This window comes from Poecile atricapillus, chromosome 3 (genome assembly GCF_030490865.1).
Source record: "Poecile atricapillus isolate bPoeAtr1 chromosome 3, bPoeAtr1.hap1, whole genome shotgun sequence".
Lineage (NCBI taxonomy): Eukaryota > Metazoa > Chordata > Aves > Passeriformes > Paridae > Poecile > Poecile atricapillus.
In genome coordinates, this window is record NC_081251.1 from 101,417,711 (window position 1) to 101,437,554 (window position 19,844).

At 38.2% G+C, this 19,844-nt stretch overlaps 1 protein-coding gene across 11 annotated transcripts in view; it reads right to left on the bottom strand.

The window, feature by feature from the left end:
• The window catches only part of CLIP4 (CAP-Gly domain containing linker protein family member 4), a 31,574-nt gene that overhangs the window by 5,640 nt on the left and 6,090 nt on the right, over positions 1–19,844 (bottom strand). For 9 of the 11 annotated variants that reach the window (XM_058835472.1, XM_058835474.1, XM_058835475.1 and 6 more), the window contains 10 exons: positions 18,810–18,949; positions 17,867–17,960; positions 16,866–17,027; positions 13,624–13,742; positions 11,155–11,391; positions 7,764–7,899; positions 6,918–7,058; positions 4,234–4,317; positions 1,382–1,522; positions 836–964 (listed from right to left, as the gene is read on the bottom strand). In XM_058835472.1, the coding sequence (XP_058691455.1) occupies positions 836–964; positions 1,382–1,522; positions 4,234–4,317; positions 6,918–7,058; positions 7,764–7,899; positions 11,155–11,391; positions 13,624–13,742; positions 16,866–17,027; positions 17,867–17,960; positions 18,810–18,949 (1,383 nt within the window). The remainder of the gene's footprint in view (positions 1–835; positions 965–1,381; positions 1,523–4,233; positions 4,318–6,917; positions 7,059–7,763; positions 7,900–11,154; positions 11,392–13,623; positions 13,743–16,865; positions 17,028–17,866; positions 17,961–18,809; positions 18,950–19,844) is intronic. The other 2 variants (XM_058835479.1, XM_058835480.1) reach the window with 2 other exon arrangements.

The window sequence follows — 19,844 nt, forward strand, 5'->3', positions numbered from 1 at the left end:
TCACACCAACACTTGCCAACTGCTTCTGCATCACTCTTGCAGTAAGATTACAGATTGAGCCATAGAGCAGATAAATTTGGTTACAATACAGGATTCAGAAATTAATTTCCACAATGTAGAACAACTGGCTGCCTTTGACAGCACTTGCTTTCATTGCAAAGAGCTTTCTAGCAAGGGGACTGGAGAAGCTGAAAGGGACAAGGATGAGAAACAGTGGTAGGCGTTGGGGCTTTCTGAGGTATTTGTAACTTTATTGATCTTGTGATCTAAAGGTTTGTTAGTTAAAATTTTAATGTTCACAATTACCCTCTTAAAGATGCCAATAAGTCAAGAAATTAGACTGGTACATGACATAAGAGTGCCACTATTGCAAGAGATAAGCTGTGTCAAAAAGCCTTAATACAGAAAGTAAAGAGTAAATACATGTGATCTCAGACTACATACCCCTCTGAAGACTAAACTGAGGATTTTCAGAAAACATTAAGAAGTTGGACTCTATGATCCTTGTGGGTCCCTTCTAACTCAGAATATTCTGTGATTCTGTAACACTTACACCAAAGTAACTCGCCTACTTAAATCATGATAGTAGACAAGTAAAAGTCACATTTTAAACCATTATTTTTTCCTTATAGTTGTATTAAAGTAAAAAATATTCAAAGAAACATAAGGGGGGGGGGAGGGAGAGAGAGAGAAAAAGAAAGAAGTTGGAAAACAAACCAATTCAAATTTAAAATTCTTTTGGAAGGAGTGAGGGAAAAGATGGATTTCCATTCATGTGCTCACATGTAAGCTACTCCACACTGATTTGACAACATACACAGAGTATTGCACATACCTGGTGCAAATTTTGTTGTCCCACAAAATCTAACAGTGCCTGTTCTCTGTCCCACCACCAGTACTCTGTCTCCAACCTGGATTTCTCCCTCAAGAGCATTTTTCCTCGTGGTTGGGGAACTATACAGCCCTGGTCAAGAGAATAACGAGATCTGAAATCAGTGAGATTAAATCTTTAAGAAAGTTATCAAAAGCAAGCCAACTGATTAGTGAACAGAGTATTTATCTCTAACACAGCCTACCTTCAACACATGGCAACACAAATTTTGCTTAGACAAAAATGTGCTTTGTGCCAGCATAAAAACTGGACTAGAGCCTTTTCTCTGCTCTGAAAAGGTACAGTGACCAACTATAAAAACACTTTACATCTTGAAGATGTTACAAAAATCTCAAAGTTGCCATACTTAGTTTGAGAAAGACATTTGTGAAGTAGTTTAACCATAAACCTATCTCAGATTCTGAAACAACACAAGTAGTTCTACAGCAGTACTTAATGCAGCAGTGAACTCCCCCCTGTGAAAATACACCCCAATACAACAGACCATACCAGCACTAATCTTAGATGAGGCAGAAGACACTCTAGTCAGGGCCTTTTTACTGCTGCTCGTTGAGTTCCTCTTCTTGGAGTAATTCCGTTTGCCTTCCAAGGAGGTAGTAGAAGAGGAAGAGCTGCTGTATCCAGGAAAACCTGAAGACATGAATGAAAGTTGTCCTTCAGGGATTATATTTCAGAAAATGACAAGATTAAGCAGAAAGGAAAGCTTTTGTAATGTGGAAGTTAACTGCTTTCCATGGAGGGCAAAATACTAAGTAAAAAACCAGAGTTAGAACTTGTTATGCAGTGTCTGCACAAACACCTGTCAGGAATGACACAGGTTCACATGACCCTGCCTTGGGAATATGGTGATAGCTGTGTGCTAGAAGACATCTCCAAAAGCCCATCTTTATTATTCTATCAAAGTTCATCTAAACAGTCCCAAGCATATTTATTAAAATACATAAGCTTTAGTAATAAGAGATCATGCCACCAGCCTTTCAGCATCCAACCTACTAAAGATTTGATGAAAAGTGGAAGGAAGGTGATATCATTTGAGTGAATAATTGCCTGGATTAAAGCCTACTATATTCTATTACATACTGTATTAATATTAAAATCCGTACTATAAAACAAGAATGGGAAATAAATCACTTTTATCTCCATTTGCAAACCCTAAAGTCTAAACTGATCAATCAGACTTATGTTTATCTTTCGTGCTTCTTTTTCAAGGCTCTTCCTCTTCTTCCCTTTCTTAACCCCTTCTGCCCAAAATGGGGCAGGGTACAGCAAGACACATCTACGCCTCAGCTTATCAATGTGAAAAATTAAGACATTATTGCTTATCAAACTTTCCAGACTTTTGAGAAGCTTAACCCATTAGTTTTCACAAACAGCTTGATATCAACACAGGGTTAGTTTGTTCAATGTAATTTAATTATCCAATTTTGCAAAACAGTGAAGAACTGAGGAAAGGCAAAGGCAGTGGTTCCAAACAAAAACTAAGGACAGAAATCTGAAGAGATACGCACTGCAGCTACACTACAATGAAGAAAATGCAAATTACTGACTAAATAGTGACTAAACAGGCTAACTTCAACTCCACGTCCAATGTATAAACACACATGTGCATTTGCAAACACATGCTACAAATCCTTATTTAGAAGCCAGTCCAGGGATGGATTCACTGGAGGACACATCACCATTTTCACAGGGATGCAACAAAAACTGCTCCAACTAAACCTGTCATCAAGATACTTCATTTTGTGGGAAATCACAGGGTAGGAGAAGGAAAAGCAGAAAGGACTTCAGCAGGCCATATAATTGATTCCTTTTCCTTCAGGCAAAACAATTATTTGTTATAACACTCCTGACAGGTGAGTATTTGGCCTGTTCTTCAAAACCTCAGACCAGAAAGATCTCAAGACCTCCTCAGCAGTGTATTTCACCACATAATTATCTCTAGGGCTTTTTCCCCCAAACATATCACCATCGGCTTAGATCAAGGATTTTTGCTCTCACTACACATGCAAAGTGGGTTATACTATCCCTTGTCTTGCAAAGCTTCCAGTTTCATGCCTTTCATCTTCTATTTAATCAAACAATCACAAATTTCAGGTCTCTATTCCTAAGTCACGTTTTAAAAGTCCAGTTGTTGTCTTTTCTGAATTCCCTCTGAATTCACAACTGTTCACTCACAGAAGATATAAAAAAATGCTTTCCTTCACACACCTGCTGGAGCAAATCCAAAGGAAGCCATGAAGATGTTTAGAGAGATGGAGCACCTCTTCTATATAGAAAGGCTGAGAGATTTGGGGTTGGTCAGCCCCAAAGAAGCCCCATTGGGGCCTTTCAGTGCCTGAGGGGGGGCCTCCAAGAAAGATGGACAGACTTTTCATGAGTGGAAACAGTGACAGGACAAGGGGTAGAGGCTTCAGACTGACATAAAAGAGGCCTAGATCAGATATTAGGAAGAAATTCTTTACTGTCAGGGTGGGAGACACTGGAACAGGTTACCCAGAGAAGCTGTGTATGCTCTTCGATGATCTTTAACATCCCTTCCAAGACAAACTATTCTGTGATTCTGTGACTTAAAGAAGGCATATTCAAATTCACACTTGAAATTATTCCAAAGAAACACTGCTTTTACCAACACTTAAAGTATGATTTTATGGCCAAAACCTCAAGGAGACAAAACTTTTAGAGTTTGTTCAAGACAGCTGAAAGTCAAGTCCCTCTGTGTTTCAAGTGCAGCAAAGTACTGCTGTGGTAGAAGTTGTTATCCAATTGTGAAACGAGGTAATTGCAGAGAATGATTCACATGCAAAAGACACCCTTTAAAAGCTATTTTCATTTTTTATATACGAAGCCTGTTATTGTGAGTCTACCATGATACAATGCCAAGACTGTTAAGCACTTTTGGATGGTAACACTTTATTACAGAAGCATGAACATACAGACAGAGGAGAGAAAAAAAATGCCAACAGAATGTTACAATCTAGGCAGCAACAATACCAGGCAAAAAGTCTCCCTCCGAAACCTCAGCTGGTAGTTCTGCAGTTCCTCTGCAGATCATTTACTAAGAGGCAGTTTTAAGGGCTTTTCTATGTTCTTGCCCAAGTATTCAGACAGAAGTGGTTACCAAACCAACACAGAACACCAGGCAAACATCCACACAAGTTACTTTGCTCCTGGAAAATTAAATACCTACAGCCTGCTTGGGACTTGAATTAAACAAGCATGACAACTATTTCTATAGTGTAGATACAGGGCTTTTACAGAGGTAGGGCAGCAATAATACTTCCTCTACCATACACAGAATTTTTCTTAAGATGTTAAAAAAAAATTCTAAATTATTTCATTACCATCTTTTGCAGATACAGTTTTTCCCCTGTTAGCAGTCAGAAAGCTGTTTTCAGAAGCACTGTCTCTTTTTGCCATATTTAGGCCTATAAAAAGAACATATACAATTAAACATACACATCCTAACAAGTAACAGTAATTTTACAGGCAAGTCATGTACAAAAAAAATTTGACATATTTGCGGATTGCTGGATGCAAGGAAAAATGGATAAAACTGTACAATTCCTTTGACACTCGATAAACGGACAAAATGAGAACTGCAGAATTGTTTTGATGAATAAGCACAGATATTAAACCCCTTAACATACTAAACCAGTCCAAACTATCTTGCCAAACAATAAACAAATGGTCTATAAAATACTATTTTTATATTGAAGGAGTTTTATTTAAATCTTTCAAACATTCATATATATAACATCCACTTTAACAGGTCCACTATTATTCACCAGTATTAATTTCACAATTTCTGCTTTAAAGATTACACATCCATGTTTTGAAAGAGATTTGATCTCAGATCTTCATTCATACTACAAATAATGAAGTAAGCATGCCAATATGATTTTTAAGAACCTGTCAGAGCAGCAAGGTTGAGATGTGTGTAGGAACTTGTACTCTCACCCAAGTTACAATTTGCAAAGAGTCATTTTGCATTTCTGACAGTTTCCTACCCTAACTCAATGAAGAACAAGCTCATCTATGATATATCCTCTCCCTGCCATGAAAGAAAAATCACATCTTTTTTATTTAACTACATCTCTCAGCGTAATTCAGCCACAGGGACTGAACTAGTTTGCGAGTGCAGTGTATTTCCCAAGATTTTATGGCTTAGCCATTAAGGCATCAGATCAAAAAACTAGCGGTTTGTGACTTATAACACATTTCTTAATTTTATCTCAGTAATCCTTTTCCTACAAACTTGAAAAAGATCTTTTCTCATCAATCTGACAGATTACTCAAATCCAGTAGAACCAAATAGAATTTCAAAATCCCTATACAATATTATATTTTACTTTTCAGTTTATAACCTTATCTATAAGAAGCATATTAATTTTTCTTGAATCATTACAAACCAATGTACTGCAGGGAAGAAGTTCGAAGGAAAGACACATGATCTGGTGATGCACATAAACACAGCAAACCAAAGTTCTGCCTCTGCAGCTTTGTCCTTCCCCAACTCCAGCCAGCCATTCAGCCAGGCTGATTAATTCCATTAATTCCAATGAAATTCTGTGCAAGGACTCCCTGCACACAGCAGCTTCCAATGGATGTATGCTTTCCTGGGTAGATGATGCTTAACTCACTCTGATTTCTACTTTAAAGCAAGGTATCAAAAGTTTAGATTTTACAAAGACACAACTGCACCTTTGGGACAGAAAAGGTGGACTATGACTAAACTGTCACAGACAGCTTCATTCCAGACAAAGGTAAAGTCCCTCCTATTATAGTTTAATGGGTTACAAACAGTTCACAGCAAAGTGAATCAAACACTTAAAATATTGAACAGAAGTCAACTTGGATCTGCTCCTGAGCAATATTCCTAACAAACTGCTTATCCCAAGAAGCTTTTTATGCAAGATGCCCATTTATAAATAGCTTGAATCTTGTGCTAATTGTAAATACAGACACTTGAAACTTACTCCCCCCTCAATCTAGGCAGAGAAAAGTTATATAAGTCATCCATAAAGCTGTCAATATGCATCTTTTCCTGGCACCAGCTTGCTGCATGGTTTCTACACCCTGCATATTACAGGTAAAGTGTGCAGTGGGTTTAGGGTGCTTGGGGAAATTCGATGAGAATGTGGGTTCTCTTCCATCTCTTAAGCTGTGCTGCCTTAGTGAGTCACCAAAACAGGGCTCAAAAAGCAGAAGAAATGCCAATGAAATATTTAATGACATTATTACAAAGGCAGCCAAACACAGGGGGGCTGATTATGCATGGTCAGCACTGCACACAGCAGGGAAGAGCCTGTTCTCCAATCAGCTTGGAACCTGAACAGTTAGAAAACATGGATCATTCCCTCCATAGGGAGGGAACTTACACAGAAGGATTAAGTAATTCGACCAAATTACTAAGAAACTAAACCAGAGACAGAGACTGAGCCCTTAACTCCAATCTGTAGACTGAGGCCTTATTATAAGGACAAACTTTCTCGTCTAATTTGGCATTTGTTTTACTCAGATAATTTAATTAGCAGATAAAACACAATGAGTTAAATAGTTCCTTTATCACGTTGCCAGAAAATAAATCTCTTCAATTTCTAGGCATACAGGTGTATAGATAATTTACTAGATTTTCATTCCTTGCAAATTCTCCAGGAACATCTTAGTAAATGGAACCTCATTGAGTTAAGACACTTAACTGTATCACAGCCAATTAGAAATTACTTTAATGGCTCAAGAATAAATGTTGCGGTGAGAGGTTTTCTTTCTAGAGAATGTAAAGAGTATAAATTGTCACAGTACATCAAATCACCATAATCACTCCACAGCTACACACAACATCCTTCCAGTACCACTTCCAGTGGCCAGTGAACTTCCAACCATGACAACGTGGAGTTAATAAATACCTTACCACCTCATACCAGGTTATGAATTAGTTCCAAACAAGTATTTTAATACCAAGATTTACTAATCCTTGAACATTAGTATCTCTCCATCCTGTGTCAACATGCAAGAAAATACTCACCAGAATTTACTTTGGAAGTTACGTGTGTCACATCTACTTTCTTGGATTTGACCAAAGGTGAAGACCGCACGGAAGAGCTTCGTAGGGAGCTTTTCTTGTGATCAGAAGCCTTGCTTATTTTGGAAAGAGGTGCAAAGATACCTGGAGAGAAAATCACATGTGCCAACAAAGAACCATGGATAATGGTAAAGTAGTAAAACTTTGCAGCTACTGTCTCTCACATCAATTAATTCAGGGGTTTTTTTTTAGCTGTCATAACTTCCTATGCTGAGAAAGCACTTGCAGGGTAGGAAGGACAAGCTCAAGTGGACAGTGAAAATAAAATCCTTTTCAAGCAACTTGGACAGAGTAAGGTGGAAACACTCAATTAGAATTATCAATCAGAATCCCCTTTTTGTCCTAACAGTAACGCTCAGTCTCCCCCACTACAAAAACACAACACCTTTGTATGTCCTGTGTGGCCATGGCACCTCAATTAAAATACCTCAAGCTCTAAGTTAGAAGACAACTACAAGCACAAATATTTTACCAAGGAAGACAAAGCAGGTAAAGAAACATGGCTATTATTGTTACAGTACAAACAAGTAGTTTCAACAGTATAGGTGAAAAACCAGGAAATCTCAGTTTCAAGGAAATTTTGACTGGTTGGCTGTTTCAGTCATTTTGCAAATAGTTGCAGTCAAAACTTGAGGACCAGCTAAAGAGCCAATAAATCAAACAAAGCGCTACAAATAAAAGCAACAGAATCTGCTACCTGTTTTTATCCTCCCAAATGGTTCATATTTACCAGTACTCTTCAAAATTTGGGGGTTTAAAAATTGAAGGAAAAAGAAATAAAGGCTATACCACGTTTTGGTGCACACTTGAAGTACTGGACTTTTCCAACACTTCCATTGTTCTTTCCTTCTGGTTCATCCAGTTCTACACCAGCCCACTGGCCACTGGCAAATTCTGTTGTGCCACAAAATCTTAAGGTACCAACCTAAGAGAAAAAGCATCAAATGGGTTTGTTAAACAAGTATTGTTCATGAGAAAATAGTATCAGTTATGAAACAGATAGCAAGTCATCTCCAAGCTTTTCATCAAAAAAATGCAAACATCATTTCCCTCACTTATTCACATTCCTACCTTTCACTACATCCCTCAATACATTTTCCAAAAGATCTTAGTCCTTCTGTGTGTATTTTGCATTAAACAGCAGCCATGGTTATGACAGATGTCACAACAGACATGAATTAGACAGTAAGAGCCACTGTAAACACAGCTCTAGGTCATGGTACAGGAGCATATGCCCAATGAAAGGTTTTACTTTCACTGTTTATACAACAAGAATTCCAGAATCAGGGCTAGGTATCTTCCTGGAGGTTCTGTGGAAATATTTGATTAAATAAATCTGTGTGCACATAAATACATACATAATACAAGTATGTGTGTATATATGCAACTGGCAAAGGTTGAAGGGCAAACTTCAGAGCATAATTAATTTTTTCTTTGGAAAAGACTGGTAGGTCTTCTATTCCCTCCTTATGATTAAACAAAATTTTAAAAGCCAGCAAATGTTTTAAACATTTGCTGTTGCTTCAATATATACTATAAACTCTTAACAGATAAGCATATGAAGACTACCAAGACAGACCAGTCTTGCTGGTGGACCTCATTCTCCGCAAATATACATTATAAACGCACACACTTCAACCAAACAGGGGAGGAATAACTACAAGAGATGCATTTAACATTGATTTAAATTCCTTTTCATATTTGATTTTTAAATTAGTTTTAGTAATAAAAACCTTTGATTTTTCAGTTGCTCCATTTTCCTCATCTCATGTGACCTTAATATTAGTCCATTTTATACTATGACTCCACTGTTTAATCCAACCCTCAGAGAATAAACAGATAGAAACAATTTTTTTTTTTACTATAAAACCTTCCAGCTACTCTTTCCTAATGTCTGCAAAGAAATAAACACAACCCAGAGCCTCTTCTCTCATGCTGAAGATCTCCTTTAAACTTGATTGTTATAGTTATAGTGTGTTATTGTTATAGTGTGACAGGTATGTCACACTAATCTAGACTGAGACCTGTTAGCTACCGACACAGGGATCAAATTCAGCCAGGGGAAGTTTGGCCAAGCAGCCCCAGAGATTCCTACAATTTCTCCACTTACTTTCCAGGCACCAGCTAAGGACACTTACTGAGCAGAGAGAAGAGATGAGCCAGCATCCTAAAACAAAGGTTGGATATTGAAAAACTGTGGCTCTAATCTTGCCCTAGGACCTGTGCAAGCAACGAGCAGGGGACGTCCCTCACATGAGACAGAGCAGGAGCAGTTTTCTCCCTGCTGCTGGTGTCCCTGCACTCTCATTTCATCAGATGTGATCTAAATGGACACTCAGTCTAGCAGAGCAGGAGCTGGTGGAGCTGTGGGGCCCCAAATCACGTACACATAAACACCTGCTTACACAGCTTCTTCCCCTGTAAGACAAGTGGAATGACAGCAGTAGGAGTCAAGAGAGGAATCCATTCTCCCTCTGGCATCTGCTGTGCTTGGCTTTCAAGTTTCATTAAAGCAAACATATTAAGAGACTGCAGAAGCGGGAAAGACAACAGGAACCCATAAATATAGCTCCAAAAAATGCTGCTGTTCCAAGCGCCCTCATCCCAGCTTCCATATTCCAGAATGAGAACGGATCCAGGAGAAGGTTAAAAACAGGACACCATTTCCATCATCCTGTCACTTTTGCTCCACCCTGCGGGAATTTAGGAGTATCGAGGGGGAGGGGAAGGCAGGGCTGAGAACAACTTCTCCATTCAGGCAAATGGAGAAAAGGGGTGGGAAGCAATGTGGGAGTAATGCACAACAGCTCCTCGCACACAAAGGATGGAAGGGAGGAAAGCTGTCGTGGAAATGGAAGTTCAAAAAGAACAAGCACATTCCTTCTTCCCACCTGCTCTAGAACAGATTTGGCTCCCTTAAAGAAAAACAAGCTAGCAGCAAAGCCCTGCTGGCCTTTGGCAGTACAAAAACAGCTTTCAGCAACTTAAAAGACACTGCAACAGCATAATCAATTAGAAGACTAAAAGTAACCAAACCCAGGCAGCTCTATCCACACACAGTGAGCACGTTACAGCATGAACCATTCTGTGGACCTTACTTAGAGGAAAGATACACAAGAACACCAATTTCATCACTTTCTTGCTCTAAAGCTTCCATTAACTTGCACTTACATTATCTCCCCTTGCTGCCACTGTGATTTCTGATAAAGAAACTTCTGTCTTTAAAGAATAAGTGGCTTTCTGTACATACTTCAGTTAAAATGCTTTCTGCATAGCTAGTGATTCCTTTGCTTTCCCTGACCCAATTTCAAGAATACACCAAATTAAAATACACAATGGAAGCTGCTTCACACTCTTGCTGGAGATCACTTTAGAACATTTCAGTTGTGACAGTTACAAATCTGAAGTTATATTAGGAAAGCTATTAAAGCAAAAGCTATTCAAATATAAAATTTTGCTCACAAATGCTTTCAATATTTACCAGGAAAAAAGAACTTCTTTAAAAGAGTTCTAGCACTTAGATCCCTTGCCATCAGAGCAAATAAAAAGTCTGAATACCAAATGCAATATTAATGTTACAGTTTTCAAATATATTTTTAGAAAGGTGGCTATCATGGTAGCTTTTAAAAAGCTATTCACATTTGAGCTGGGCCTCTATTAGCTACATCCTTATACTTCCACAGAACCATGTAACAACCTTGTTGGCACAGCACTGCTTCAAAGATTTTAGCTGCATTGCACCAGTGAAATTGGGTTACTCTAGGCTAAGCAGAACTGAAGGGTTTTTTCCCTGCCTTCTGGAAACTATCAGGAGTACTTCACAAATGCACACTCCTAACAAAGCTGGGCAACTCACAAATTGGTGAGTTTTACCATCACTTTGATGTGACACCCAAAACGTTAATAAAAGCTGAGCCATGCTGATGTACCATAGGAGACTGTTAAAAATCATTTAAAGACACAAAATGCAGCCTATGCCTGTCAAAACTGCTTTTCATAATAATGACTTTATCACACAACTCTTCAGCTCATTACTTTCCATAACCAGTTCCTTGCTGCCATCCAGATATCACACCTTCCAGAAAGCATTTCAAACCCCCAAATTGAGGTATGTCTCAAAAGTGGTAAATGAATGGACTCTGCAGGAATTATGAGAGTAGTACCAGGTTAGTGGCCATACCTTCTGTCCTGCAATAACAACACGATCTCCCAGCTTCAGGCCAAGTGATAAAAGCATGGCCCTGCCAGTGACGTGGTCGTAGGTTGGAATCATGGCTTTGGAAATGTCACACGCGAGAGGCACTGCATCCAGCAGGATCTGCTTGATTTCCTTTGCACTGGCTGCTGCATCTGCCATTTCCAGTGGCATATCTACAGGATCAGGAACCACATCTGCTGGAATCTGCCCTTTGTCATTCTGTAGAAACATAACATAGCACAGGATTTAATCTTCTTACAAGATAAATCTGATCAGGTGAAACCACAGCGTTTTATGAAGTGTTTAATCCTCTTTATTAGGTATTTTTCCTAGAATATAAACAACTATGAAAAAATCCACATTTTCAAGTAAGGACACCAAAATATCCTTCAATAGATCACCCAGCATGACAACATCTCATTTTAGAAACCAACAAGTAGCCAATGTTTTCAAATTTAAGAACATTATTAGGACTCAGAACACCTGAAACAAAACACTTGTATCTGTGTACCTGAACACAGAGTTAGGAAAGCAAGGCAGACTTCTGTTCTGTAATGCCAATACCAAAATGCCAGCTCCTCCCAAAGAATCTATCTTTACCCAGCATATAGCTTGCTCCTTGGTGATGCTTACTCCAAATGTAAGAGATTAATTTAATTAATGTATGTTGCATATATAGAATATGCAAATGTGATGGCTCACATGAGTACCTGAATAAATCTGTTCAGATTTATTTAGACACAGACCATCCTACAAGAGATGAATTAAAGACAGAGTCCTTTCCAAACAAGCCCCCTTCCCAAAGATCCGTGACTGTGATTCCTACACGACAGGACAAGTTGTTGGAGTACCAGCTCCTCTGGAGTTAACCTCAACTCCAGGCCAGTTGCTCAGACAGCAGGTACTGCCAGGCTGCTCCAGGGACAGTCCTGTCTACACTCTTTAGCAAAGCCATTGGCGTGGAGCTTTGGCTGGCTGCCCATTTTCACAATGTTTGCAGAAAAATTATCATCTCAGTCTTCCAAATTTCTTCTTAACTGAGCCCCTGGACTCAGACATTACCAGAAGGAATGATGCAGAGTACAACTGTATTTGTTTCAGTCCCTTCAAAACAAACTAGAAGTTCACTGTTTCCTGAGCCTGCTCTCAATCCATCTCAAAGCTAGAAAATATAATCCTTACTCAGAATTTACACTGCTATTCCCAAATAATCAAACTACACACTGTCTCTAGTCAAAACTTTATTGCAGGTTTGAGCAATTCAACACCCACCATTCCTTAAAAATCTCCAATTACTCTGTAGGTAAAAATCACACTACCTTAAAAATAGGATATAGCAGGGTTAAAGTTGAGTGGGGAGTTTGAGTTTGTAGTCATGACATTAGAGATTATTTTGGTCACATCAGTCCCACAATTCAGCCCACCAGGTGCCCTGCAAACCTCTGTGCCAACATAAAGCAGGGGCAGAGCAGTGGCAAGAAGGCAAAGTGGAAGCTCAGGGGAAGCCCAGGATTTCTCTTCTCAAGGACACAGCCCCCTCTGCCAGCTCAGAATGCTTATGCAACTACAAAGCAGCGTTCCCTGTGACAACAGGCTCCTAAACATACAGCTGACAGAGAACTTGAGACACATACATGCACACTGAATAAAGAGACAAAGAAGAAACACACCATTTTTTAAGAGATCTAGATTGAATATCATGAACTACATGGAAAATAATGTTTCAGAAGATTTCACACCAACAGTGCTACATAAAATAATGACTTTTGAGTACCCTTAAAACAACTATGATTTCTCATTTAAAATAACCCTCCACATTTGAAAATGGAGAACTGAGATACTGGTTTTGCTAAAATAAGAAAACCTTCCAAGCCCTCCCCCCAAAAAAAACAAACCAAAAAAACCTCCCACAAAACAACAAATACAAAATCAAACAGAAAACACAGTCAAAACCCCATATAGTGGCTAGACACATATAGCAACACTTTGCACTATAACCTATGCTTATTATTAGGTTACTAAGCAGAGCAGGTGATGTTTATGCATTCTCAGTTACTCGTGCTAACACCAGGCTCAATGTTAAGCACAACACTGTGTTTCTGGAGGGCAAGGACTACACTCCTCCATTTCTGAAAAGATCCCCCACTGCCATGGGTCTCAGCTGTTGCAAGACACCCAGGAGCATTAATAAATGAAAGCTTAAACAACAGACAACAAACCTCTTGAAAGTTATTTGAACTAATGAACTAGACTATGACACAAAAACACAAACTTCAACACACAAGTAAGACAAAGCACACAGAATCATCCACTATGAGTTGCAAGTATCTTTTTCTGAGGTACTCTCACTCCACATAGCACACTTTTAGCTAATCAAAATCCTGGACAGACTGTTCAGTTTTTCCAGGTACTTTTTTCACCTTCTGGTGAATCTACAACCTAACTCCTTACCCTAAAGGCAGGATTTGCTCCATGTTCCAGTAAACACTTGACAGCTCCTGTGCATAGGTTAAATGCAGCAATATGCAAAGCTGTTCCAAAATCAAAATCACTACAGGTGGCATCCACATCTGCAATTAAACATCACATGTGAGGTATGCAAGTCTCTTACATGAACATTTTCCCCTACAGATTCCTTGCGAGGACATTCATTTTTATAGTTTATGTTAGCATTTACACAGACAGACCATTATTTATGTACCAAATGCATATGAGAAGTAATTCTACATAGAATATCAACCTTATTTGCATCTGCTTATTCATACCACGAACCAACCTGGAAGATGAGCATGTATTTTCACTCATTTTTTTAATACTGATGGCTTAACTGCAAAATTGCTGCTACTGTGCCAAGATTAACAAGTGAGTAACTTCAGGTTTGCAAGTAAATGAATGTTTTAATGTTTCAGAAACATTTATATTTTATTGCTTCTAGGCGTCAAACATTAAAATGAGATGCATCTTCAAACAGTTGTTTTCCTTTGTGAGCATGCAGTAGGGCAAGGGAAAACTGATTATGCATCTGCTTTACATTGATTTAATTACTAATGGACAAGAATGAAGTAAGAGCTGGTGATTGTTATCATTTCTTTGTTTTCAAGGAATTGCACTCTGAAGGGTCTCACACTGGCAGTTTGGAAAATGGAGCACTGCATTTGACTGGAAGAGATTTAGCACAATATCTATTTCTATCAGTTGTTCCCAATATATCTTTCAATCTGCTATGAAGTTATTACTGCTCTAGAAGATTGGAGTTTAAATATCTGTTTAGTCTGAGGCTCCTCTCTTAAATTATATAAGAGAGATGTCATTTTGAGTCAATTAGATATAGGACTGTTAATTAAAAATGCCAGTTGATTTAATATACAAACCAAAAGACCACAAGTAGTAGCAATCACATTCCAATTTGAAATACCAGGGAGGAACATAAAACTTTCCACCTCAGGGCTGAAGAGTCTCCTCATAATTTCCAGTGTCAGTCTCCATCCCAAAAAACACTAGCCCTTCTCACAATGCCATAAACAAAGTATATCCCAACTTCATCAACATCCTTATATAGTTACACTAAATGAACAAGTGAAGCATCAATATATATACAGACGACACAGAGTTATATATGTCTGTATAGACATGCTGAGTTCATACATACTAATAAAATTGCCTCAATTTTATAAATACCAAAGGTAACAAATTTGCAATCAGAATTTAACAGTTTTGCAACTGCACTGATCAAACAAAAACGTGAAAAAAGACTGCATTCACATGCCTCAGTCATAATGAGAGCTATGTATGCAGATGTACCCTTTATATACCAAAGGTCAGAAGACATTACCAGTTTAAAACCAGCTAGAAGCTGAGGAGCTGTATACAGCCACTGAAACTTCCATGGAATACAGCCAAACATCTTCTGCACACACAGGAGCCAATTTGCAGAAATACTGGTCAGTAGCATCAGCTACTGAGCCAGAAACAGTTGCATGTATTCCTATTTTGAAAAACAAAACGTGTGGTTCGTTTTTTTTTGAGTTAGACTGTGTGACTTCCTCAGACTTGCAAATTTCATACTTCGATTTTTTGAACAGTTCTCTTGTGGGCAGAGCAGAGGTGACAGAAAAAAAGACAAATAGAAAATGTTACCTGGTGACTACCCCCAAACTATCTAGAAAAAAATAATATACAAGTTTTGTATTTAAAAACCTCTAAAAGTCCAAGATCAAACTAGCTCTCTCCTGTAACAACTGAGAAGTAAATCTGTATGAAGAAGTGAACTACAAAGTGTTATAAAGAAAGTAGTTTAGCAGTAAATCGAAAGGAAACCCCTGTGCTTCACAATGGGTATCTCAGAGCCAGCATACCACTGTCTTGAAAAGTTATTTATATATTAACAACCATTTTTTCTCCAGTTCACTTATGGATCCATCCAAAGCATGTTCACCTTCTATGTATGTTCTTCCTTCTCTGCAAACTCCCGAATGAAGTATGAAGCTTAAATTATTTTATTAATTCAGACTATCCATTTTCCATATCACAGGGCAAATAATTTTATCTATTTCCTGAGGTAAAAAACATCAGCTGCTTATCCAAGAATTGCCAACTGCCGAGACATTTAACCAGAGCAGTTTCCTTGGAAATCTGAGCAAAATCCCAACTCTTCTGTAGGAACTGCACAGGAGGAGAACACCAAATGCAAATCAGGTCTGAAAGGAGACCTAAAAACTGCTGATGCAAATTATGGACGCCAGGCTATTGAAATGTGATGTGGACTTAACTACTGTACTGTGATTTTGTCTTTTGTTACCAACCCACACTCGTCACCTCCCAAGCAAGTCACACCAGTAACAGCACTGCCTAACAATTACCTGCACGGAGATTCAAGATGTGGTAAGCAAGCCCTGGGTACTCCAAAAACCTAACAGCTTTTCAAACTGTTAAGACAGAGTCCCTAGGTTAAAAATCCTTTCGCAAATTGGGGCAATCAGAAGGATGCTCAGTCAAACAAATTCACATTTGTACAATTTTAGTGATAAAGATGCTTACTGGTTTTGCTGTCCTGACCAAATTAGAAACAAACAGTTCTGGTTTAACACCATTTCTGTATTTGCATTAGTATATGTAGGGCTCCAATTACCAATCCTTCACAGTATCATTGCAAAAGGTGTTACCTATTTACACCAAACACTAAAGTCAAATTGTTCCTTAAACCTTCTACACAGCTGAGAAATGGGGAAAAAGAGCATGTCAAAATTGCCAGTCACAGGTTTGCCACATGAAATTGCCAAATCTCCACTATTCCTTTAACCTTCTCCCCACATTTCAAATATTCTTCTCAAAGTTTAAGCAACCTTAAACACCACAAGATTTTACTAGAATAGTTGTACCTTTGGTTTTCTAAAAACATTCTTTTAGTTCTCAATAATTTAAGATTAACCTGTTTGCTTTCCAGTCTATTTGAAACTTCTATTCCCTTGTACAATAGAAATACAAAGCTTAAATTTAAAAACCAGCAATAGAAGCAGTACAGTAAACCACTAAAAATAGGTTAAGAGAAAAATGAACCAATGAGGCTGAATAGAAGAATACAGAATTATTTATGTATCATGGATAAGTGAACACCACACTTACAGACCACTATATATCAGCTTAGAATGTACAAAATACGGACAATTATATGAAACAAAGGTCACAATGCTTACCTTTTGGCTTTGCATTTTTCAAAATAACACTGATCAGTTCTGGAACATCAAAGTACGCAGCATAATGCAAGGCATTCATATTTGTCCAGCGGCTGCGTAAGCTGCTGTCAGCACCCAAATCAATAAGCTGTGTTGCAAATTTTACAGCAGTTTCAACATCACCTGCAGGGTAATTTTTGTAAAGCATGCATTAGTGATTTTTTTTTTGACCTGAAAAAACACACATGTCTATGTGTAATACAAAATGTACATTAGGCCATTCAAGCTCACAACAGAACTATAACTATGCCTTTCTTTTTAGGATTAGGACACAAAAATCTTTGCCCTTTATGATAAAGAGCTGAGATCTCTAGTATATAATAACACCATCTGTTTTTCACTAATATAAGTACTGGGTCAGCCATCAAATCCAGGAGTTTTAGTATCTGATAGAGAAAAAGAATTGCACGTCACAATGCTGAAGTTTATGTTAAAAGATCTGCCAACACCAGGGAAGACGACCTATGCCAGACTTCTCTCAGGTCAAAAAAGAAGTAACAATATAGAAAAGTCAATAGGGGTGTTCAAACAGAGTTAAATGTGTTCTCATTTCCAGTATTTATGACCATAATAATGCAAATGACGTCTATTGTTCTCTTCTGACATGAACAGGGTGAAAGAAATAAAACAAAGAGAACAGCCAGTCACCTAAATGTTCTGCTGTAAGAAAACTACACCAAAAACGACAGCAAACTTGCAGCTTGCACCAGTCTGAAACTGCCTTTGCTACATGAAGTATCTGTTTAAGCTGGCACTACTGTCTCTAATACCTATAACTACTAACTCTTGCTCCCCATGGCTATTGCTGTAGTTCTGCTTTTTCCTTGCTCATGGCCACTAGAAGAAAGAAAACCAAACACGAAAAAAAAATCTACTGCAAGGAAAAATTTTTTAACAGTCAGTAGCATAAGCTTATGTGAGTCAATCAGGTTTTTACATCTCTGACATTTTTTTTTACTCACCAATGCCATGAGCTCCTGATTTGCAAGTATAATGCAGGAGGGTCATATCAGTCAGTCCATCTCTGTCATTCACATTGCAACCCCTTTTAATGATCTGACAGGCAAGTGGAAAACAAGTACATTTTAGCTCTGGCATATCTCTGACATCACTGCTATTTCCTAAATTATTTCAGATATATTGACTCCTGGATTCATTGCAATGGCTAGTAACAAAGAAGCCTGCCAGAAAAAACTCTAATTGCAAAATGGAGCAACATACACAAATGTAATAAACAGCATCATAATGAACCCTCATTATTTACAGATTAAAAAAATTCTTTATATTGCTCCTTCTAACATATACTTAACATGCTAAACAGTTTAGCAGTTAACTGCATAGGAAGGTGATTTATGAAGCTCTTCCCTTGTTCTTTGATCTCTCAACAATTACCCACCCCACTCCCACACATCTCCCAAAAGAAGCCCTCAGTTATAATATGGTAGGGTTTATCTTCACTACACTTCCCCACATGTCCAGAAAACCTGTAATCCAGAAGAAAAATAAGAAAGTAGGATGGAAATACTAGAAACATATTTTGTGCCTAGGAAAGATTGCCCTTAAGGTCAAGCTTCAACAGTAACTTCATATATTGGGAGTTTGGGATTACTGCTAAGTAGAAAACTGAAACACCAAGGTGAAGGGTCTCACTCAACACAATTGTCTTGACAGAAACGTTGTTTATACCGTCTCTGCAAATGTACTGAATTTTATCCATCATCTTTCTTTTTCCAAATAAAAACTGACAACATGTAGAATACAAGGTATGAGCAGTCGCTACCTGTTAAGAGGCAGAAACTGTATCTGCATTTATGATTAATTCTGCTTCTGAATTAAATGGTTTTATTCACTATCAAGACAGTATTTAACATTGAGAGCACTCAAGGATCTTCATTTGTATCTCACCTCATTCCCAATAATATCAATATTTTGCTGAACCTGTGGAACCCACTGCCTTAAGATAGCAAACAATTCAGAAACTGATGTTTTGGGGTCGAAGAGTATTTCTTGGCATGCTGCATCATTGGGATCGAAGAAGGAAAACTCTGTTTAAAGAAAAAGAATCCTTATGTAAAATCTTGACATTTAACACTCATCTAGTTTTTCAAATTCAGAGGCAAAGAAAAGCAGAGAGAAAATGTCTTCCTTCTTCTTCTTCTTCCTCCATCACAATTTACATAGAACATACTAAAATATAAACATACACACTCTAATCAGGAAGACATTCTGTGACCTCTGCTATTTTCAGTGTTTTATGAATGCATCAATCCCAGCCGGTGGCAGCTGCAGGAAACAAACACCTTCAAAAATTAAGGCACCAAACCAAGACCAGGAAAAAAAAAAAATAAGACACTTTTAAGGATTTTAAGCCTCATGTTCTTTCAGGCAACCCAAACTGTAAGTATATAACACACACCTTATTATAAAAGTATACATCACATTACTCACAGGTGTATGTGTATGTTATACACATCCTCCATTTTAAATCTGCGGAATTTCTTACAACTCTGGAAAATTATATGAAAGAATCTTGATAGCAATGGCTATGAGGAGAGGGAATGGAAGCAGAGTCCACTGCCATCAGCAAATGAATCATGGCATACACTTAACTTTTACCCCTGCTGCAGCTATCAGGGAGTTGCCTTTTAAACAGGTTTTGGATACATGCACAACTCAGCTCACATCCCTCACAGATTCACCACTCTCAGACAGGACAGACAGGTTCAGCAACAAATACCATCAGCCATGGGTGTGTGACATGGCATAAACCACCCCTGGGTGAATCATCCCAACCTTTCCCCAAAACCAGCATACCTGACCTCTAGATTGGATTAACAGATAAAAGCACACAGAGAGTTTGCTTCCTGGTTATTTAGAGTTCCTCAAACTGCATCGCCCTGATCCAATAAGAATGGAAAAGGAGGACAACTCCACTGACAT